Source organism: Coptis chinensis, chromosome 5 (genome assembly GCF_015680905.1).
Source record: "Coptis chinensis isolate HL-2020 chromosome 5, ASM1568090v1, whole genome shotgun sequence".
NCBI lineage: Eukaryota > Viridiplantae > Streptophyta > Magnoliopsida > Ranunculales > Ranunculaceae > Coptis > Coptis chinensis.
The window spans coordinates 80,233,665-80,252,662 of NC_141460.1; the positions used below are offsets into that span (position 1 = coordinate 80,233,665).

General features: G+C 35.1%; 1 protein-coding gene and 1 pseudogene across 2 annotated transcripts; both read left to right on the plus strand.

The window, feature by feature from the left end:
* The first annotated feature begins 2,942 nt into the window (after positions 1 to 2,942).
* LOC147499181 (NPL4-like protein B) lies at positions 2,943 to 6,967 on the plus strand (annotated as a pseudogene). Its single transcript, XR_015195717.1, has 2 exons — positions 2,943 to 4,047; positions 6,380 to 6,967. The product of XR_015195717.1 is annotated as an NPL4-like protein B (transcript).
* Positions 6,968 to 7,102: 135 nt separating this feature from the next.
* On the plus strand, positions 7,103 to 10,735 carry LOC147499182 (uncharacterized). Its single transcript, XM_086563435.1, has 3 exons — positions 7,103 to 7,248; positions 8,324 to 9,468; positions 9,699 to 10,735. The coding sequence occupies exons 1-3, from the start codon at positions 7,103 to 7,105 to the stop codon at positions 10,733 to 10,735; spliced, it is 2,328 nt and encodes a 775-aa protein (XP_086419561.1).
* Positions 10,736 to 18,998: the final 8,263 nt, after the last annotated feature.

Sequence of the window (18,998 nt, forward strand, 5' to 3'; positions counted from 1 at the left end):
CTTGTAGCTCGAGGAGCTCCTTGCAGTACCTAAGCCCCTTTTAGAGCTAGGATGTTAAAGAATGGGATCAGAAGAAGCCAAGTGCCCTGTGTGCATGGAGCATCCGCATAACGTTGTTCTCCGTCCATGTTCCTCCCAGGAGAAGGGCTTCCGTCCATTCATGTGTGACACAACACTCAAACTACGTTAATCAGTTCCACAAGTCATTTGCAAAAACCTTTCAATTGTTCCACTTCAATCAAGAAGAAACTACTCATCGGGAATTGCTCAAGAAACAAGGAGAGAAACCAGAAGGTCGAACCTACTAGATGCAAGGCGTGTAGAAGATGCCTCGAGTGTGCCCATTTCCAGTCCCACATGCGCCATGTGAAAGCTAGGTTCAATGAAAACTTATCTGCCTCCTCTTAAGGGCCAGGCAGATCAGTGGTTAGGTTGTTATAGAATCCACTCGGAGTTCATTAATTCCAGAGCTAGATACTGGTATGTGGACCCTATTTTCCTTCAATGTTATTTGTAGGGTAATTTCTATAACTGAGGTGAATAACATACAGATTGTTGCGCAACAAGGTGTTGTTTGGTACAGGTGTTGATTTGTATAAGTGTTTGGACCATATTCTTTTGAGGTGTCATTGAGGTGTCAATTATTTTGTTTGGTTATGGTATGAAGTGCTTACTTAATGTATCACTATTTGTGAATACAAACTATTATATTGTTCACTCTCTTTGTGTTAGTGAACAATATTAGCTTCAAACATGGAGGAAAATATGTGCATGCTACCAAATATGAGAACATTGGTTGATGACCACCGTCTCCGTAGACAAACTCATAATTAAGAGGTTAGGTTCAATTCCTTTCTCTTTCTATGTACAAAATAATTGGTTCCTTTCATTTTACTCTTCAGATAAAATTTCCAGCGACTTCCAGAGGACAAGTGCTTTAGATATGATCGACCCACCTTATATGACTTGATACAGGTAATCGCCGGTTGGAATCCGCCACGACCAACATACAATTTTAGCTAATCAGATAATGGTGTTATACCCAAAAAGCTATAAGATGATCCTTCCTCTCTATGTTGGATTATATATATATATATATATATATATATATATATATATATATATATATATATATATATATATATATACAGGCCCAATCTTAGAAGTACATACTTATTTTAAAGTTAAAATAAGTACTTAAGTAAAACATCACCTAGAAAATGAATTCAACTCTAATTTTTTGTGGGTATTACCTACATACCATAAAGATCATCTCCACAAAATTTGAGCTCATTTGGAAACCTCTAACCTAGCTAAAAATTATTGTCATCTTTAAAAAGAAATCTAACGGTCCATAAAATAGTATTTTTACAATCATCTTTTGCCTAAGTTAGAGATTTCCAAATGAGTTGAAATTTTGTAGAGATGGTGTTTATGGCGAGTAGATGATATCCACAAAACATTAGGTTTGAATTCATTTTCTAGGTGAAGTTTTACTTACGTACTTATTTTAGCTATATATATATTGGATAATCTAAGTTTCAATGTTAGTGGGTACTGTCATTGGGGTCACATATTGATAAACAAAGATTTTTATTTCAAAATTATATAGCTTTAGCTATATGAGAATGTTTGATACTTGGATGTGTTGGATCAGAATTTGGGGTATACATGAGATGAACTATGAAAACTAACAGTCCGTAGAGTAGTTTTAGGCGAAGTAATTGGGTAATTGCGGAAAATTTTAAAGTGAGTATTCAGGGTGCAGACCCAAGTAGATTATAACCACACTAACGTTGTTTGTTCCATTGTTATCCCATTCAATTAAGTTAGTGGGTTACCTGGTTTGCTTTTTATTGTGCCACTTTGAGCTCTAAAGTATTATTATATTAATTTGTGTGTGATAGTTTTTAGAGAAAAATCTCAATATGCTTACTAGACTGTTCCAATTAGTTGCTAATTAAGTTGGAATGTTTATGAGTTATGTATCTAATTACTGTTTTGGATTGGATTTCAGTGTTAACATTGGTTGTCTTGCATAATTGGTATGAATTTCTTCCACTGACTTGGATTTTATCTTTATAGTTTTAAAGTTTGATCTAAGATGTTGGAATAATGTTAGTAAAACAGGGAAGGTTATGCCAAAAAATTTGGAGGAACTATGTTCATGGGCGTTGAGGAGCTATCTACCATTCCACCACGAATGCAGAGAGACAATGCTGAATACGTGCCAAGATAGAAAACGGCGACATTAGAGCCTTTATCATGAGAATTACCATCTCCAGTTTTTGTTAGTATATATTTTTGTTTTCCTTAAATATAAGCTTATCTACATTATTGTTCCCTGACAGGTTCAAGGTTAAATGCACATTAAATCAAAGGCATATAGTTTGGAGGTAGATATAAAATACTCAACGTTTGGTCAATTTGTGCATACCATATACTAATTTTAATTAAATGAATTTGTCAATGAACTTCTTTCTTTTTTTTGCTAGATTTCTTAGATTTAAATTAATCAATTTCCAACTAAGAGATTGACAATGTGTTGATGAAAACTATATCATTGAACATGATTACAACTAACTACTGTTTTTAGTTTCCTTGAAAGAATCATTATACTTACTACTCAAAAGAATTAGTACAAAGGAAACTTAATTTCATATGGCAACCCCCTATTAATTTTTGATGCTACTGATGCATCAATTATATTTTAATGGAGGAAGGTCAGTCAATACTTTGCCAATAACGCTGGATAATGCTGTATTGTAGTTGTTAATAGTTTGATAAAAGTAAATTCAGTTCACTGTAAACTATCAATGGCAGGCAGGCTAATTGGCTAGTTCAAAATGATTACTCTCTATCTACAAATCTCCCTCCATCATCTCCTTCTTCTTTGGTCACCGCCGCATAACAGTTTTCCAAAAAGCCCACAATAACAAACTAGATCCAAAATAGAAATATGACATCACTTGGAATTCTTTATTTTTCCTGGCCATATAAATAGATCTCACCACTTTCAATTCAAAATTTCACCCACGATAAAAAAAAAATCTCTCCCACCAAAACACTGAACCAATGGTGACGACAATCCGTATACGAAGTAGAGATGGTTTAGAAAGAGTAACAATCACAAACCCACAAACCACAACAATCTCTGATCTCAAAACCCAAATCCAGACTCAACTAAACATACCCATCCCTCAACAAACCCTTTCACAAAACCAAAACTTACTCCTCTCCAAAACACCACAACAATTTACCGATATGTCCAGCCCCAAAACAGTAATTTCCTCTTTAGGTATTACCCACGGTTCAATTATATACTTGAGTTACGAAGGTGAAAGAAATATAGCTGGTCCTAAGATAGTTACTTTAGGTCAAAAAATGACTATGGATGATTTAATCGCGAAACAAATGAGAGTTACGCGTCAAGAAACCGCGCATTGTGAGTCTGTTTCTTTTGATAGAGATACTGCTAATGTGTTTCAGGGTTATGTGAATGAGAATCTTGCGTTTGCGGCTAAGCGAGGCGGGTTTATGTATGGGACTGTTGGGGAAGATGGAAGAGTGGAAGTGGACTTTATTTATGAGATGCCACAACAAGGGAGTGAGGAAGGGTTGCTGTTATTTAGGGATGAGAATGAGGACAAGTGTGTGGAAGCGATTGCGGGTAGTTTGGGGATGAGGAAAGTTGGCTTTATTTTTACGCAGACGATTGGTCAGGGTAATAAGGATTATACCTTGTCGAATGCGGAGGTTTTACAGGCGGCGGAGTTGCATGGAGAGAGTGGGTTGAAGGAATGGGTTACGGCTATAGTTAAGATGGAAGTGAACGAAGATGGTGGTAATGATGTGCATTTTGAAGCGTTTCAGTTGAGTGATATGTGTGTTAGGTTGTTTAAAGATGGGTGGTTTGAGACTGATGTTGGTGAAGGGTTTGATCCAAAGCTATCGAGGATGAAGAAGGAGGTTGTTATTGGGTCTAAGGATGTTAAGGAAGTTGATAATGATTTTTTCTTGGTTGTTGTTAAGATATTGGATCATCAGGTGCGCTATTACTCTATGTTCGTTGTTTTAATGTTTTGTACTCGTGTTATATAGTATCTGTTAAATACAATTGCATTTTTTTTTGTTAGATTTAATTTTGAAGTAAAAGTTTATTTTAGGGCAATTGACACACCATTACTGGGGTTTATAGAGATTATATTTATGTAGATGTAGAAATCAATGTAAAAGTTAGTAACATAAGAACTTTTTGATTGATTCTAGTACATTTCATACTGTAAACTTCACCAATTTACGGTTCATGTGTTTGGTCCGTCACTATTGCATACTCTACCATATAGGAAAATTATTTGTACCCCCTCCACCCTCAAAGTCTTTAGGATAAATGATTAGAGTAGGATTAGAACCGTAAAGAAGATTCTCAATTTCAACCCTCGGGGATGGGCTCAAAGTTCTTTTTCATGAGTGTGTGTGTTGGGGTGCATACGATTTCAGGCTAGCGCTTCTCGTAAAACCTAAAAGACTAAGAGCAAAATCTATTGACATAGTTACAACTCCATGATATGCCACTTTCATAGTAGTTGTATATAAGGAGGTGCTGTGTAAAGTTTTGAACCCAAGAATTAGTTGTGTAACTAATTAATAGTAATTGTTTTCTTTTAAAATAGATACGTTGCCGTGTCCTATGTCATTATACGTCGCCGTGTCTGACAATATGTACCCGTAGTACACCGACATGCGTTACCCGTGTCAATGTGACTTGGAAAAAAAGAAGACTAGTGCAACTTGTGTGATTGATAGACAAGACCATTTTTACCTGGTCTGCTAGAAATAGATCAGGTTTCACACTTAAAAAGTAAATACATTTTCACGCAAAATATTCCTATTGGATGTTGTGGATATTTTTACCCCAGTTCGGGAAACCCTTATGGTTCTGGTTTGAATTGAACAGAGGATGATTTAATTTTGTCGGTGATGTGGTTGGTATAATCCACATCATTAGTTGGTGGCCTAAAGGTACTACTCAGGCATATGGTTGCAGCTTATGGAAGGGCATTCTCAATGTTCTTCCAGATTTTAAAGGTGAAGATCATTTTCAAGGTTGGAGATGGACGCAAATGCCTATTCTGGACAAACAAATGGGTCGGTAACAAGCCCATGGCAAAGCAATTCCCTCTCATTTTCCAGGCGACAACTAACAAAAGATGTAAAATCCACGAGTTTGCATAGGTCGATAACGATCAGTTGGCTTGGAATTTGTTTTTAATGAGAGGTAGCAATGATTGGGAGATCCAACAATATGCGGATATTACTTTGTTGCTAGCTCAATGAGACTTTCAAATCAAGAGGATACATGTATATGGAGTGGTACAAAGGAAGGCGTCTTCACAGTTAAGTCCTTTTACCAAACTCTAGCAAAGCATAATCGAAATCCGGGTACACAATCTCGACCTTTCCCTACTGGGTTAGTGTGGAAAGTCTCCATTCCTTTGAAAGTGAAATTCTTCTTCTGGGGGGCAATTCAGGGACGCACTTTGACAGCAGATGCTCTCATTCATAGGGGTACAAGTGTATCCCCAACATGTGTTGTGTGTAATCTGTTTGAGGAGAATATAACTCATCTCTTCCTACATTGCCTGTTTGCCTCGCAATTCTGGACTCTTATGATGTAGCCGATATAAGTGGCTTTTCCTTTGTTGGCACAAGTTGAATCTGTGGAAAAATTGTTGACTAGATGGCCAAAGAGGAGGGGTGACAGTTTTAGTGCAAAGTTATGGCGCCTATTACCATATGTGGTGATATGGGTGTTGTGGAAGATGAGGAACAAACTAATCTTTAAGCACAAAGCATCGTCCATGAAGGAAGCGATACTCAAAGTGAAGGGTTTGGTGTGGTATTGGATGTCATCCTCTATAGATAGAAGGAATTATCATTTTAGGGATCTTGTTTTGCATTGGTCTGAGGTGATTTTGGGTGAGTGAGTTTGATGTAAGGGGTTTCTTTAAGTATTGGGTAGATATGTAATCCTGTGTGAGGATCTCACTCACTGCTGCTGTATTGTTATATCTCACCCCCTGTAAGTTTCTTTTGTGCTTATGCACTTTCCTCAATAAAATTAACTTATCGAAAAAAAAAAAAAAAAAAAAAAAAAACATGCATTAGAGTCAGGTTCTCTTACTTTGTAATGGTCATACCCAGTTGTCTTCTGTAGGCTGTGTTACATTAACCTGTAAACTTAACTGTTGAATTCTGCTCCTTTGTTTTTCTTACGTATTAATTGTTTAAGGCACAAAGCTGGTGCAGCATACCCACTTGTTCGGATATTAACTAATTTTAAAGTTTCATATGTAATTTTTTTTTTTTGATGATTCAGGGGCCACTTTCAACAAAATTTCCTGTCGAGAACAGGACTGGTCGAGAACAGGATTGTACCAGTGACGATGAGGGCACTGAAGACTCACCTGGATAAGTCAAAGAATCTTCCATTTGTGAAGAAAATTTCAGATTATCACTTGCTACTCTTGTTGTCAAGGTTCTTAGACCCCAATGCTGATATTCCCGCATTAGCAGAGTGTGTACAAACAGGAACATCAGTACCAGAGGGCTACCAGCTACTAATAGATTCAATGGCTAATGCTTCTTGACTTGAATGGTCGTGCCATGGTCCTCTGCCTTAGTTATGCGCAAAAAATCCTTTCTGACATGGTACATGCTCTAACGGGAGTTATGCAGTGGAGATTCTGTTACAAGTCAATTACTGGCTGTGATGTTTATATGCATAGCAGTGATTAGTTGGTTTTTGGTTATTCAAAACAAATGTTTCATGACGATCGATGTGTGGTGTAATTATACTCGTAAAAACTGTGTTATTAGACCTTGCATCTTAGATGCAAAGATCTTTCAAAACATGAATCGTTTTATCTTTGTGTCAATTTATATTCCGAAAAGATCTTTTGAACTTGATACTGCTTCTTTGCCTGCTAATTTACTGGAAGCCAAATCGGTGTAACTGGGTGTTGGGTCTAATTTAAGGTTGCAGCTAGCTTGTAACAAATGCGAGCTAAGGTTTTGCGAGTAGAACCGACGTTTGAAGCTTATGTTATGGGTGTTGGGTTTGTATCAATATGATGAAATTGGTGGTGATCTTGGTCAAAAGAGTTTTGATGAGGTATTTGAGCAGTTTAATTCTGCTCTGAGCTTTGGTATTTGGTTACCTGATCTTTGGCTTTCTGCACAGCACAAGTAAAATGTACTTGTTGATGGCTGAAGAATTGTTCAAGATCCTATAGGAGCTATGCAGTTTTTTCAAATTGTTGTTATATAACTGTTTCTTTGAAACTTGGAAGAAACCCTCTCCTATCCTAAAAAATCCATGATCAAGTCTTAAGAATGACACCTGGCCTTGTCAGTGAATCTGAGAAGAATTAGCTTCATCAAGAAATTGGGCCAATTTCAATTCAAAACAACTGTAGAGGATAGTGTTTTGTGATAATCACTACCAGACCCATTTCCCACGTCAAAACAACTCACGGACCCAGTTTTTCTATTTTAATAACCCTCAAGGACAAATTAAGTTGGCCCAGTCCATTATAATTTTATTAAATACCTCTTTTACCCTTTTGTGTGTTAAGATATAAATCAAAGATGTTTTCAAAATTAGAAATAAACAACGCGCTCTGGTTTCAATCGATTACTTCTTCTCCCTCAATTGAAAATCGAGTGGGTTCCTCAACTGAAGGTTTCAATCTATAGTTTCTTCTTCTTGCCGTCTAAAAAGGTTCTTATTCAAACTTTGTATCATGTTTTTATATCATATTTTGTTTTTTAGATCAGATTTGTGATTTTGGAGATATAATTTGTTTATAGCAATGATATAGTTTTAATATCATGTTTGTTTTGAAAACGCTATTTTATGTACTTTTCTTAATTGAACTTTAGGTTTTGATTTTGATTTTTGCTATAAACAATTATTGTTCATACAAATTTGTTGTGTGAACAATCATTGTTCATACACAAATAGCTATGAACAACCAATGTTCATAGTAGTTGTAAATACATTTGACGATAAATTTTTTATTAATTGAACTTTAGGTTTTGATTTTGCTTTTTTGCTATGAACAATTATTGTTCATACGTATTTGTTGTATGAACACTACACAAAGAACTATGAACAACCAATGTTCATGGTAGTTTTAAATACATTTGACGATGAATTTTTTCTTAATTGAACTTTAGGTTTTGATTTTGTTTTTTGCTATGAATAATTATTGTTCATACGTATTTGTTATATGAACAATCATTGTTCATACCCAAACAGCTATGAACAACCAATGTTCATAGTAGTTGTAAATTCATTTGACGATGCATTTTATTATGATTTTGCAGTTTATATGAATCATAATGTGATTAGAGTTTTTTGTTACAATGGTGGTAGTCTTTCCATTCGTATTGGGTTGGATTCTTCTATTGGTGGTGTTGCACAAGAGTTACATGAAAAATGGCATGAGTTGGGATTAAAATGCTATAATATGTGTTTCAATCGTGACGAAAAAGATAACCTGATTGAATCTGATGGGGAGTTGCATTCTTTGGCTTGTTACTATTTTGCAAAGAAGATTGCAATTGTTGAGATCAGAGTAGTTGTTTGTGTCACTTCGTTGATTACCTCTAGTGGTTCTATTTCTGCAAGTTCTTCAAGTTCATCAAGTTTTTCAGTTATTGGTGGTGGTGGTGGTGGTGTGGTTGTTGTTCGTAAACCTTTCAAGTATGATTTTTGGGCAAGAAACTTTGATGGTGGTGTTGGGCATCGATTTGCTTTAGGTGCGCCTGAGTTTTGCTGTAAATTGATAGAGTATTCGATTGTCAGTGGTTACAAATATGAATTAATCAAGAATGACGAGTTTAGAGTGACCGCGGTTTGTGAGAATAAGAAGGAGGGAAACTGTGAATGGTGTATAAACTCTTGCGATACATATGGAAGTTTTGAAATTAAGAAGATTAATCTCACTCACACTTGTGGTTTTGCATTTAAAGACTACAACCATCCTCCTCTCACTTCTTATCTTGTAATGACTCATATTTTGGATTTTGCTAGAGATAAACCATCTTTGTCATTGGGAGATATTACTTCTTTTTATAGTCGTGAGTATGGGCTTAAGATTTCTAAACATATGAGTTATGCGGGTAAGAAGTTGGCATTGACAGAGTTGTATGGTGATGTTGCTTTATCCTATAATGAACTTTTGTGGTATACGAAGGAGTTGAAGCGAAGAGATCCTGGGAATTGTGTTGATCTTCAGGTGAATAAAGAGAGTGGGAAGTTTGAGAGGGTGTTTGTTGCTTTTGAATCGAGTATTAATGGTTTTAAATACTGTCGAGCAATGGTGTATTTAGATGGAACCTTCTTGAGATCAGAGTATAAAGGGTGCTTGTTGGCTGCTACTGCCAAAAATGGAGATCAAGGTGTTCCTTTATTTTTACTTTCATGTTTTATTTTTGAACATGTATTATTGTTCATATCTGCTTAAAGGTATGAACAATGAGTGTTCATATCTGTTGTGGGTATGAACACTCATTGTTCATATCTATTTTGGGTATGAACACGCATTGTTCATATCTGTTTTGGGTATGAACATGTATTGTTCATAACTTTTCAGTTATCTCATATTTGGTTATTTTTTGTGGTTTTGTAGGATTATTCCCTCTTGCTGTTGGTGTTGTTGATATTGAAAATGAATCAAATTGGTTTTGGTTTTTCAATATGTTTAAGAAGGCTTTTGGGTATGAGAGAAGGTATACCTTTTTGAGTGATAGACATCATGGTTTGCTTGTGAACATTCCTCTTGTATTTCCTGATTCATATCACAGTTTCTGCTTGTGGCACATGGAGAACAACCTTCGAACAACTTTGTCAAAGACATGTGGTGTTTCGAAATATTTGGTGGGCTTATTCAAGAAATGTGCTTATGCTTCCACGCATGAGGAGTTTCAGGAGCACATGGCTGAATTGTTGAATATAGGTGGAGATGCAGTATCTAATTTTCTATCTAGGGCACCTTATGATAATTGGGCTAATGCATACTTTTGTAGTGCCCGTTATGGTGAGATGTGCTCTTCTTTGGGAGAGTGTTTCAATAGCTGGATAGACAAAGAGCGTCATCTGCCCATCACAGCCATGTTAGATGAAATTCGCATGAAGATGATGAAAATGGCGTCGGACCGAAGGATAGAGTGTAAGAATTGGAAAACTATTTTTTGTCCTAAAATGAAAGTGAAATTGGCTGAGAGGATTGAGGAGGCTCGTTCTGTGACTGTGGCAAGGTCAGATGAGCACGTGTTTCAAGTTGTTACGGAGAAGCATGAGTATCGAGTTGACTTGCTTAGTAGATATTGCACTTGTAATAATTGGGGCATAGACGGGTTTCCTTGCCGGCATGCAATTGCGAGTATTTATTGCAAAGGGGATTCAGTGTATTCATACATTGAGGTTGCATTTCTCGCCACTTCGTTCAGCAACACGTACTCTCATGGCATCATTGCAATTAGCCGCAATGAGATCTGTTCAGATGTTTCTGATGAAGTAGAAATTCTTCCACCATATTTGAAGAGGGCTCCGAGTAGACCACGAGTTAAGAGGATTGAGAGCACGGGTGTTATGCGTTATACTGCCCACAAATGCAGAAAATGCCACAAAACCGACCAGCACGATCGAAAGACTTGCCGTAGGTAAACTTCTAACAATGTTGATGTGGAATCTAGAGCAAGGGATGACTTCTCTAGTGCAATGGTTGAGTTGCCTAATGGTAGTGGTGATATGGTATTAAAGTCTTGACAATTTTTTGATGTGGGAAGCACTAGTGAGGCTGTTTGATGTTTTTGTATTAAATATTTTTTGATTGAATGATAGTTATTAATATAGGTTTGGAATTCATTTTTAAAGTCTCTTATGAGTTCATTCATTTATTTAATTTTGATTGCATGATACCTATTTAGGGTATGAACAACCAATGTTCATACCTATTGGTGGGTATGAACAATCAATGTTCATACATGAATAGGTATGAACAATCAATGTTGATATATCAATTCATTCATGGACATAACAATTTTTATTCATGGATATAACAATTGGTGGGTATGAACAATCATTGTTCATACATGAATAGGTATGAACAATCAATGTTCATACAAGGTATGAACAATCAATGTTGATATATCAATTCATTCATGGATATAACAATTGGTGGGTATGAACAATCAATGTTTAGACATGAATAGGTATGAATAATCAATGTTCATACCTATTTATGGTATGAACAATCAATGTTGATATATCAATTCATTCATGGATATAACAATTTTTATTCATGGATATAACAATTGGTGGGTATGAACAATCAATGTTCATACATGATATGAACAATCAATGTTGATATATCAATTCATTCATGGATATAACAATTGGTGGGTATGAACAATCAATGTTCATACCTATTTATGAACAATGAACTTTGATTTTTCATACGTGGTTCATACTCATATTAATACAGATGTGAAACAGTGAGAAACACAGTGATGTTTGGGTATGAACAATAAGGGTTCATACCTATTTTGTGTATGAACAATGGATGTTCATACCCACCAAATTTAGTTTAGGGTATTACGTGTCATGTCCTAAATAAACGGTTTCGTGTCCACTTCAAATACAAAACTAACTTCTCATTTTGCACACATTTCCAGAAAACACAGAATGCAAAAAGAAAACTAACACAAAAACAGTAAAACCCTAGGTTCCTTTTTAAACCAAAATTGTCTCCAAAATCATAATCAAAATATATCAAATGGATGAAATGTTGTGCAATATTGAAAATTGTAAGAACCTTAGGTATGAGAACGACATTTACTGTGAAAAACACAAACAAGAAATATCAAATGTCGTACAAAGTATTGTAAATGATATTGTTGGAGAGCAAGGTGGGGGAGATGAGGAGGAGGATAAACCAAAAGGAGTGTTGGAAGTGAAGATGACGAGAAAACAGATACCGATGATGATGATGGAAATGCTGAAGAAGATGAAGAAAAAAAAGAAGAAGAAGGAAAATAAGAAGAAGAACAAGGGGAAGAAGATGCAGAAGAAGAAGAAGATTTAGAGGTTTTTTTTAAAAAAAAATTATTGATTTTATTTTTTACTAGAACTTGGTATGAACAATGTGTGTTCATACGTGTGTTTTTTGCATGTTAGGATTTGAATATGTTAGAACCGCGTAGAATAGGAAATAGGCATGAACATTTATTGTTCATACTCATATTAGACTATGAATACTCATATTCATGTAGTATAGCATGATAGTAAATATGTATGAATACTGATTTTTCATAACTTTGTTTTGCATGTTAGGATTTGAATGCTGGAAATAAAGAAGTACAACAACAACAAGATGGAGGAGAAGATGATTTGGAGGTTCCATTAAAGGTACATTTACATTAATGATTACTTATAACTCTGTATGAACAATAATTGTTCATAGCACATTTGTTATGAACATTAATTGTTCATAGTCCCTAGGTATGAACATTGATTTCATACCTTTACAATAACAAAACTATGTTTATAATTTGCATGTCTGACTTTCAATTATTTGCAGTTCTTAATCCGAGGAAGGAAGAAAAGCAATATGGAGAAGAAGAAGAAAGTCGATAAGTCCCCTGTGAGTAGATTTGTGAGTAGAAAGTTATCTTTGAGATCTGACACACCAAACAAAAAGTTGTATTTGAAATCTGCATCCAAAAAAAGGAAACTGGAGTCGAGCAGCGCTACCAGCCAATTGAAAAAACTAAAGACAAAGAAAACTAGTAAAGAGAAAGTTGTGGTCAAGAATACTAGTAAAGGGAAGGTTGTGGTTAAGAATACTAGGAAAGAGAAGGTGGTGGAAGAGAAGGAAGATAAGAAAGAGAATGTTAAAGGTAGCATAGTAGCACCTGTGCAACTGCGAAGTACTTTCTCACACATGATAAGTTTGGTACAAAAACTTAAAGAAGTGGGAATTCCAAAAAAGTATGTTAATGAAATGAAGAAGACACCGTTCTGGTTTATGTTTTATGAGTTATACAATAAGTGGGATTGTTGAAGGAAACAAATTCAAACCAAACAAAGAAATATTTTATATGTTGGACAATTTCAAATCAGTACCTGAGGAGACATTTGAGATTGGTAAAAAAATAGTAAAGCTAACTGTAGAGGAGGTTAGTCTCATGTTTGGGCTGCCTATCACAGATACTTTGGTTCAGTTAAATAGGATTATTGGAGATGATGAAAAGAAAACCAACTTCATTAAAAAGTACTTTGGTGATGGCAACACCAAGTATTCCAAGTCTCATGTGAAGATGACATAATGAGGACTTTAGCAACCACTGATGAGCAATCTGCAACTGAAGATTTTGCAAAGCTGATGTCGCTTTTCATGTTGGTTATATGTTTCTTCAGCAATGCCAATTACAGAGCATCATGACCATTGATCAAGGTTGTTGACAGCTTAGATACACTTAGAAGTCTGTCTTGGCCAACTGCCATACACAAGGAGTTAATTGATGCTGCCATTGAATACAAAGAAGCAAAAAAACAGACGATCAATGGATGCACTATAATATTTTTGGTATATTTCTTTAACTCAATATCCTTAATTTATGGTTGTTTGTATGTTTTTATAACAATTTGTGGGTATGAACAATAAATGTTCATAGCTATTGGTGGGTATGAACATTCAATGTTCATACATGGATACCTATTGGTGGGTATGAACAACCAATGTTTATAGCTAAAGGTGGGTATGAACACTTAATGTTCATAGCTATTGGTGGATATGAACAAGAATGTTCATACATGGATAGCTATTGGTGGATAGCTAATAGTGGGTATGAACAATTAATGTTCATAGCTATTTGTGGGTATGAATAATTAATGTTCATAGCTATTTGTGGGTATGAACAATGAATGTTCATACATGGATACCTATTGGTGGGTATGAACAACCAATGTTCATAGCTAATGGTGGGTATGAACACTCAATGTTCATAGCTATTGGTGGATATGAACAATGAATGTTCATACATGGATACCTATTGGGGGATAGCTAATAGTGGGTATGAACAATCAATGTTCATAGCTATTGGTGGGTATGAACAATGATTGTTCATACATAGATACATATTGGTGGATATGAACAACCAATATTCATAGCTATTAATGGGTATGAACAACCAATGTTCTAGCTATTGTTGGGTATGAACAACCAATGTTCTAGCTATTGTTGGGTATGAACAACCAATGTTCATATATCAGTGTATGAACATTGATTGGTTTAATGTTTTGATTTATTAGTGTGTAAACTAATATGGCTTTTGTCACGTGCGTTGCATTTTTGGTTTTGTGAGCACTCTGTAGTCATCAAGAAGGTAGAGAACCATGAAACCAAATTCCCGAGGTGTGCAAGGTGGAATTTGAAGACCTTGCTTGATGCGTTCCGAAAGACACCAATAATAGAAATAGCTGCAAGTCAGATTATTGTTGATGTTGAAGCAGCAACGGAGGCTGAAAAGACTTTACTTCATGACATGTATAGTGATTTAGTCACAAACAATGAAGTAACAGTCCAGGCTACTGCATAAAATATTGATGCATTGAAACTGGAGAACAAAGAATTGAAGGAGAGGGTCATTGAGCTTGAAAAGCAAATTATGTCTTCCAGAGATGAAATTGAAAAGTTAAAGGAGCAGCAAGAGAAGGATATGTATGATGAGGTTGAATTGCAACCTAATGAATTAACGGATGAAGTCCACCCACCTAAAGAAGTGCAACAGGGGCATCTTGATGAAGTCACGGATGCAGTCCACCAGGCTGAAATGCAGCAAGTGCATTCTGACGAAGTCACAACTGAAGTAATGGATGAAGTCTACCCACCTATAGAATTGCAGCAGGTGCATCCTGATGAAGTCACGGATGCAGTGGCTGAAGTGCAGCAGGGACACTCTGACAAAGTCACAACTGAAGTAATTGATGAAGTCCCCCCATCTTTTAATTGCAACAGGTGCATCCTGATGAAGTCACGGACGCAATGGCTGAAGTGCAGCAGGGGCATTCTGACGAAGTCACAATTGAAATTGCGGATGAAGTTCAGCAGAGTAAGAATGTCGCATAACCCTTTGATGGTCCATCATTTGATCTATGCCTAACCTTGTCACCTTCAGATAAAGATGAGGATAAGGATGTCGAGGGAGCCAAGAAACCTTGCTCACTTGTAAAGCGAGTGAAGCAAAATAAAGAAAGGAAAAGTAAAGTGATTGGCAAGGATTTCACTGGAGATGGACGAAAAAAGAAGAAGAAAGGTGACACTGGCAAGCAAACTCTTGTTGATGACAATACCGTCCGTTCTCTGTTTGACCTGAAGACATGTCGATACTATGTGGGTTGGAAGAAACCCATCGAGAAGTCATTGACACGTTCTTCAAAATTGCGGACAGTGGGTAAGTTTAAGATACTAAAAAATAATATTTTGAGTAAATATGTTGTTTGACTAATGGTTATTTCTTATGGTTTTTGAAGAGCTATTGCTTGGTCAAATGGAACATTACAAATTCAAGGTGTTCTAGTTGAAGATATTCTCTTTGATAGAGAAATTGATCACTAGGTAAATTTTATTCATACCACAATTGGACTATGAACACTCATTGTTCATAATCTTTAGCTATGAACAATCATTGTTCATACTCTAGCAATGGGTATGAACCATCATTGTTCATACTCGAGCAACTTGCCAAGAATCTGGTAGCTATGAACACTCATTGTTCATACCACAATTGGACTATGAACATTATTTGTTCATACTCCAGCAATGGACATGAACATTCATTGTTCATAGTCATAAGCTATTTATGTGATGCCAATTTAAAAAATAACTTATCCATTCAACAGGTCATTGACTGGTGGGCAATAGAACTTCAACAGAGGAAGACTGGAAAAGTAGAGACTTGTCTAGTATCTGCAAACTCTAAGGTTAATTTTTTATTAAAAAAAAAATATTGTGTCATCTATTATTATTGTCACATTCTTATTATTTCACACAATTGTTGACACAGAGATTGTTGGAAGAAGTAGGATTGGAAACCATATTGAGGAGCATTGACTTCAATATGAAATTCATTGCCATTCCAATTCATTCGGACAATCATTGGACTCTTCTTGTCTTGGAGTTGGTGGAGGGACAGAAAGCAAGATGGTATACTAGACAAAAAAGGGGTTGGAAGTTGCAAAAGAATTTGTGAGTTTGACAATAAACACTTAAATTATATAAAATTTTATATGTTGAAATATAAAGAAATAACTTATTGTAATTTTGCAGAAGAAGGTATTAGTTGAGTCAATAAACAATCTTATCAGAAAGGGGGATTTGAAAATCCAGCTTGTCAATAATAAAGGAAGAATACTTTCACCAAAATGTCCGCAAAAAAACAATAGGTAATTATTTATTTATGTGTTACATGTGTGAACTATGATTGTTCATACCTATTAGGTATGAACAATGAGTGTTCATACCTCAGATAGCTATGAACATTGGTTGTTCATACCTCAAATAGGTATGAATACAATCATTCGTCATATTTTAGCATTGATTGTGTATTCTCTAAATTGCAGCGTTGATTGTGGGCTCCATGTCTGTAAAATGATGGAAATTTTATATGAACAAGGTCATATGGATTTCTGTCAATTTATAAATGAAGAGGAAATACAAAAGTTGCGCCCTCACATTGCATGCAAAATGCTTTCAGACTTGCCGAGAAGTTGGAGTAAAGAAAATCATGATTTTCAGGAAAATTATAAGAAGGGAATGTTTGCTGAATGAATGTGAGATTTTAGAAAGGGAATGTTTTACTGAATTAATGTGAGGAAGGCAAAAAACAATATATTTTATGGTGTGTTTTGTGCACAATTATATTTTGTTTATGAACAGGGAGCGACTCTAGATATTTTGTGATGTTTTTTGTTCACAAACATTTTTTTGTGTACAATGATATTTTGTTTATGAAAGTTAAATATTGGTGTTCTTAATGTGTTCTCTTATTATTATTTATATTCTGTTTATTTATAACTAATTTTCATATTATTTATATCCTTTTTCATAACTGATGATCATAATTGGGGCTATGAACATTTATTGTTCATACCTGTTTAAAGGTATGAACAATCAATGTTCATAGCTCCAATTATATAAACAATCAATGTTCATGTCTGTTTTGGGTATGAACATTTATTGTTCATATATGTTTTGGGTATGAACAATCAATGTTCATATCTGTTTTGGGTTCATGTTTTTTTGGGTATGAACACGGATTGTTCATACCCAAAGAATGTATGAACAATCAATGTTCATATCTGTTTTGGGTGTGAACATTTATTGTTCATAGCTAATGTTCATAATTTGGGGTATGAACAATCAATGTTCATAGCTATTGTTCATATATGGATAGGTATAAACAATCATTGTTTATAACTGATGTTCATAATTGGGGCTATGAACACTCATTGTTCATACCTTTTTTAAAGGTATGAACAATGAGTGTTCATAGCTTCAATAGGTATGAACAATCAATGTTCATGTCTGTTTTGGGTATGAACAATCAATGTTTATATCTGTTTTTGGTTCATATTTTTATGGGTATGAACACGGATTATTCATACCCAAAGAAGGTATGAACAATCAATGTTCAAATCTGTTTTGAGTGTGAACATTTATTGTTCATATATGTTTTGTTCATAGCTATTGTTCATAACTAATGTTCATAATTTGGGGTATGAACAATCAATGTTCATAGCTATTGTTCATACATGAATAGGTAAGAACAATCATTGTTCATACCTATCGTGGGTATGAACAATCAATATTCATAACCGGGTTGTTTTAGTTGGGTCGGGCTGTTTATTTTTTTTTTCAGGGGTATATTTGACATTTCATCTACCCGAGCCGTTTTTATTTCGCATTAAAGGTAAACTTGAACTTTCATCCACCCGGTCCTTACGAGTGATTACAAAAAATAACGTGTCCTCTAGAGTTTCTCTTTCGGCCGATTTGTCCTCTAGAGTCACTCCCTATAGCTTCATTTGCATTCGAATAGATTAAATAGATTGTTAGTCCATAGTTGGTTTCTTTTTTTATGACTCGGTATCTTGTTGTTACTTATTATATATGTTAGATAATTGTTGTTGTTGTTTTTTTTTTGGTCTGAGTGACAACTTCATGTTAGATACTTCTTCATTATGGTTGAAAATTGAAATCATTTCGTCATTCTCAAGCAAGCAAATTTTGTGGCATTCTCAGACTCGCATGTTTTTTTTTTTATTTAGTTTAGGGTTAACCAGTATTACCCCCACTAGATGAGCCAATTAGGATTTACCCACTAGATGGAGAAATTAGGGTCTTATTCCGGTACAACAAAAAAAAAAAAAAAAATCAACTTGGGTTGACTGTGTTTTTTATATGTATAGGGGGGAGAAGACCCTAATTAGCCATCTAGTTGGGGGATCCTAATTAGCTCATCTAGTGGGGTAGCACTAACTAATCCTTTAGTTTATTTCAGCAAGGCCCAAAATATCACCGATATATATCGTTTTTTGGTACACCAACATGGATATATTCAATATATCTCAACCGAATATTGAATCTTTTTTTTTTCGATATATATCGCAATTTCCGATATAACGATAAATATCAACATATATATACGATATATCTTGTTGACTTTGACCGATATTGTTGACTTTGACTAAATATTGTTGACTTTGATCGATATATTGATGATATTTCCGATATATCGACATACAAAACAAAATTTTAACTGATCAACAAAAAAAAAAATAGATATCTTTGATATTTCCGATATATATTGGTTTTTGGGAACATCGAAATATTCACCGAATTGGATATTTTGGGCCTTGTATTTCA

Excerpts from the sequence above, each read along its gene's own strand:
- LOC147499182 (XM_086563435.1), top strand. The coding sequence starts at position 7,103 with ATGTTATGGGTGTTGGGTTTGTATCAATATGATGAAATTGGTGGTGAT. Across the intron at positions 7,249-8,323 it reads TGGCTTTCTGCACAGCACAA|CTATGAACAACCAATGTTCA; the intron begins GTAAAATGTACT and ends ATACCCAAACAG. Across the intron at positions 9,469-9,698 it reads TGCCAAAAATGGAGATCAAG|GATTATTCCCTCTTGCTGTT; the intron begins GTGTTCCTTTAT and ends GTGGTTTTGTAG.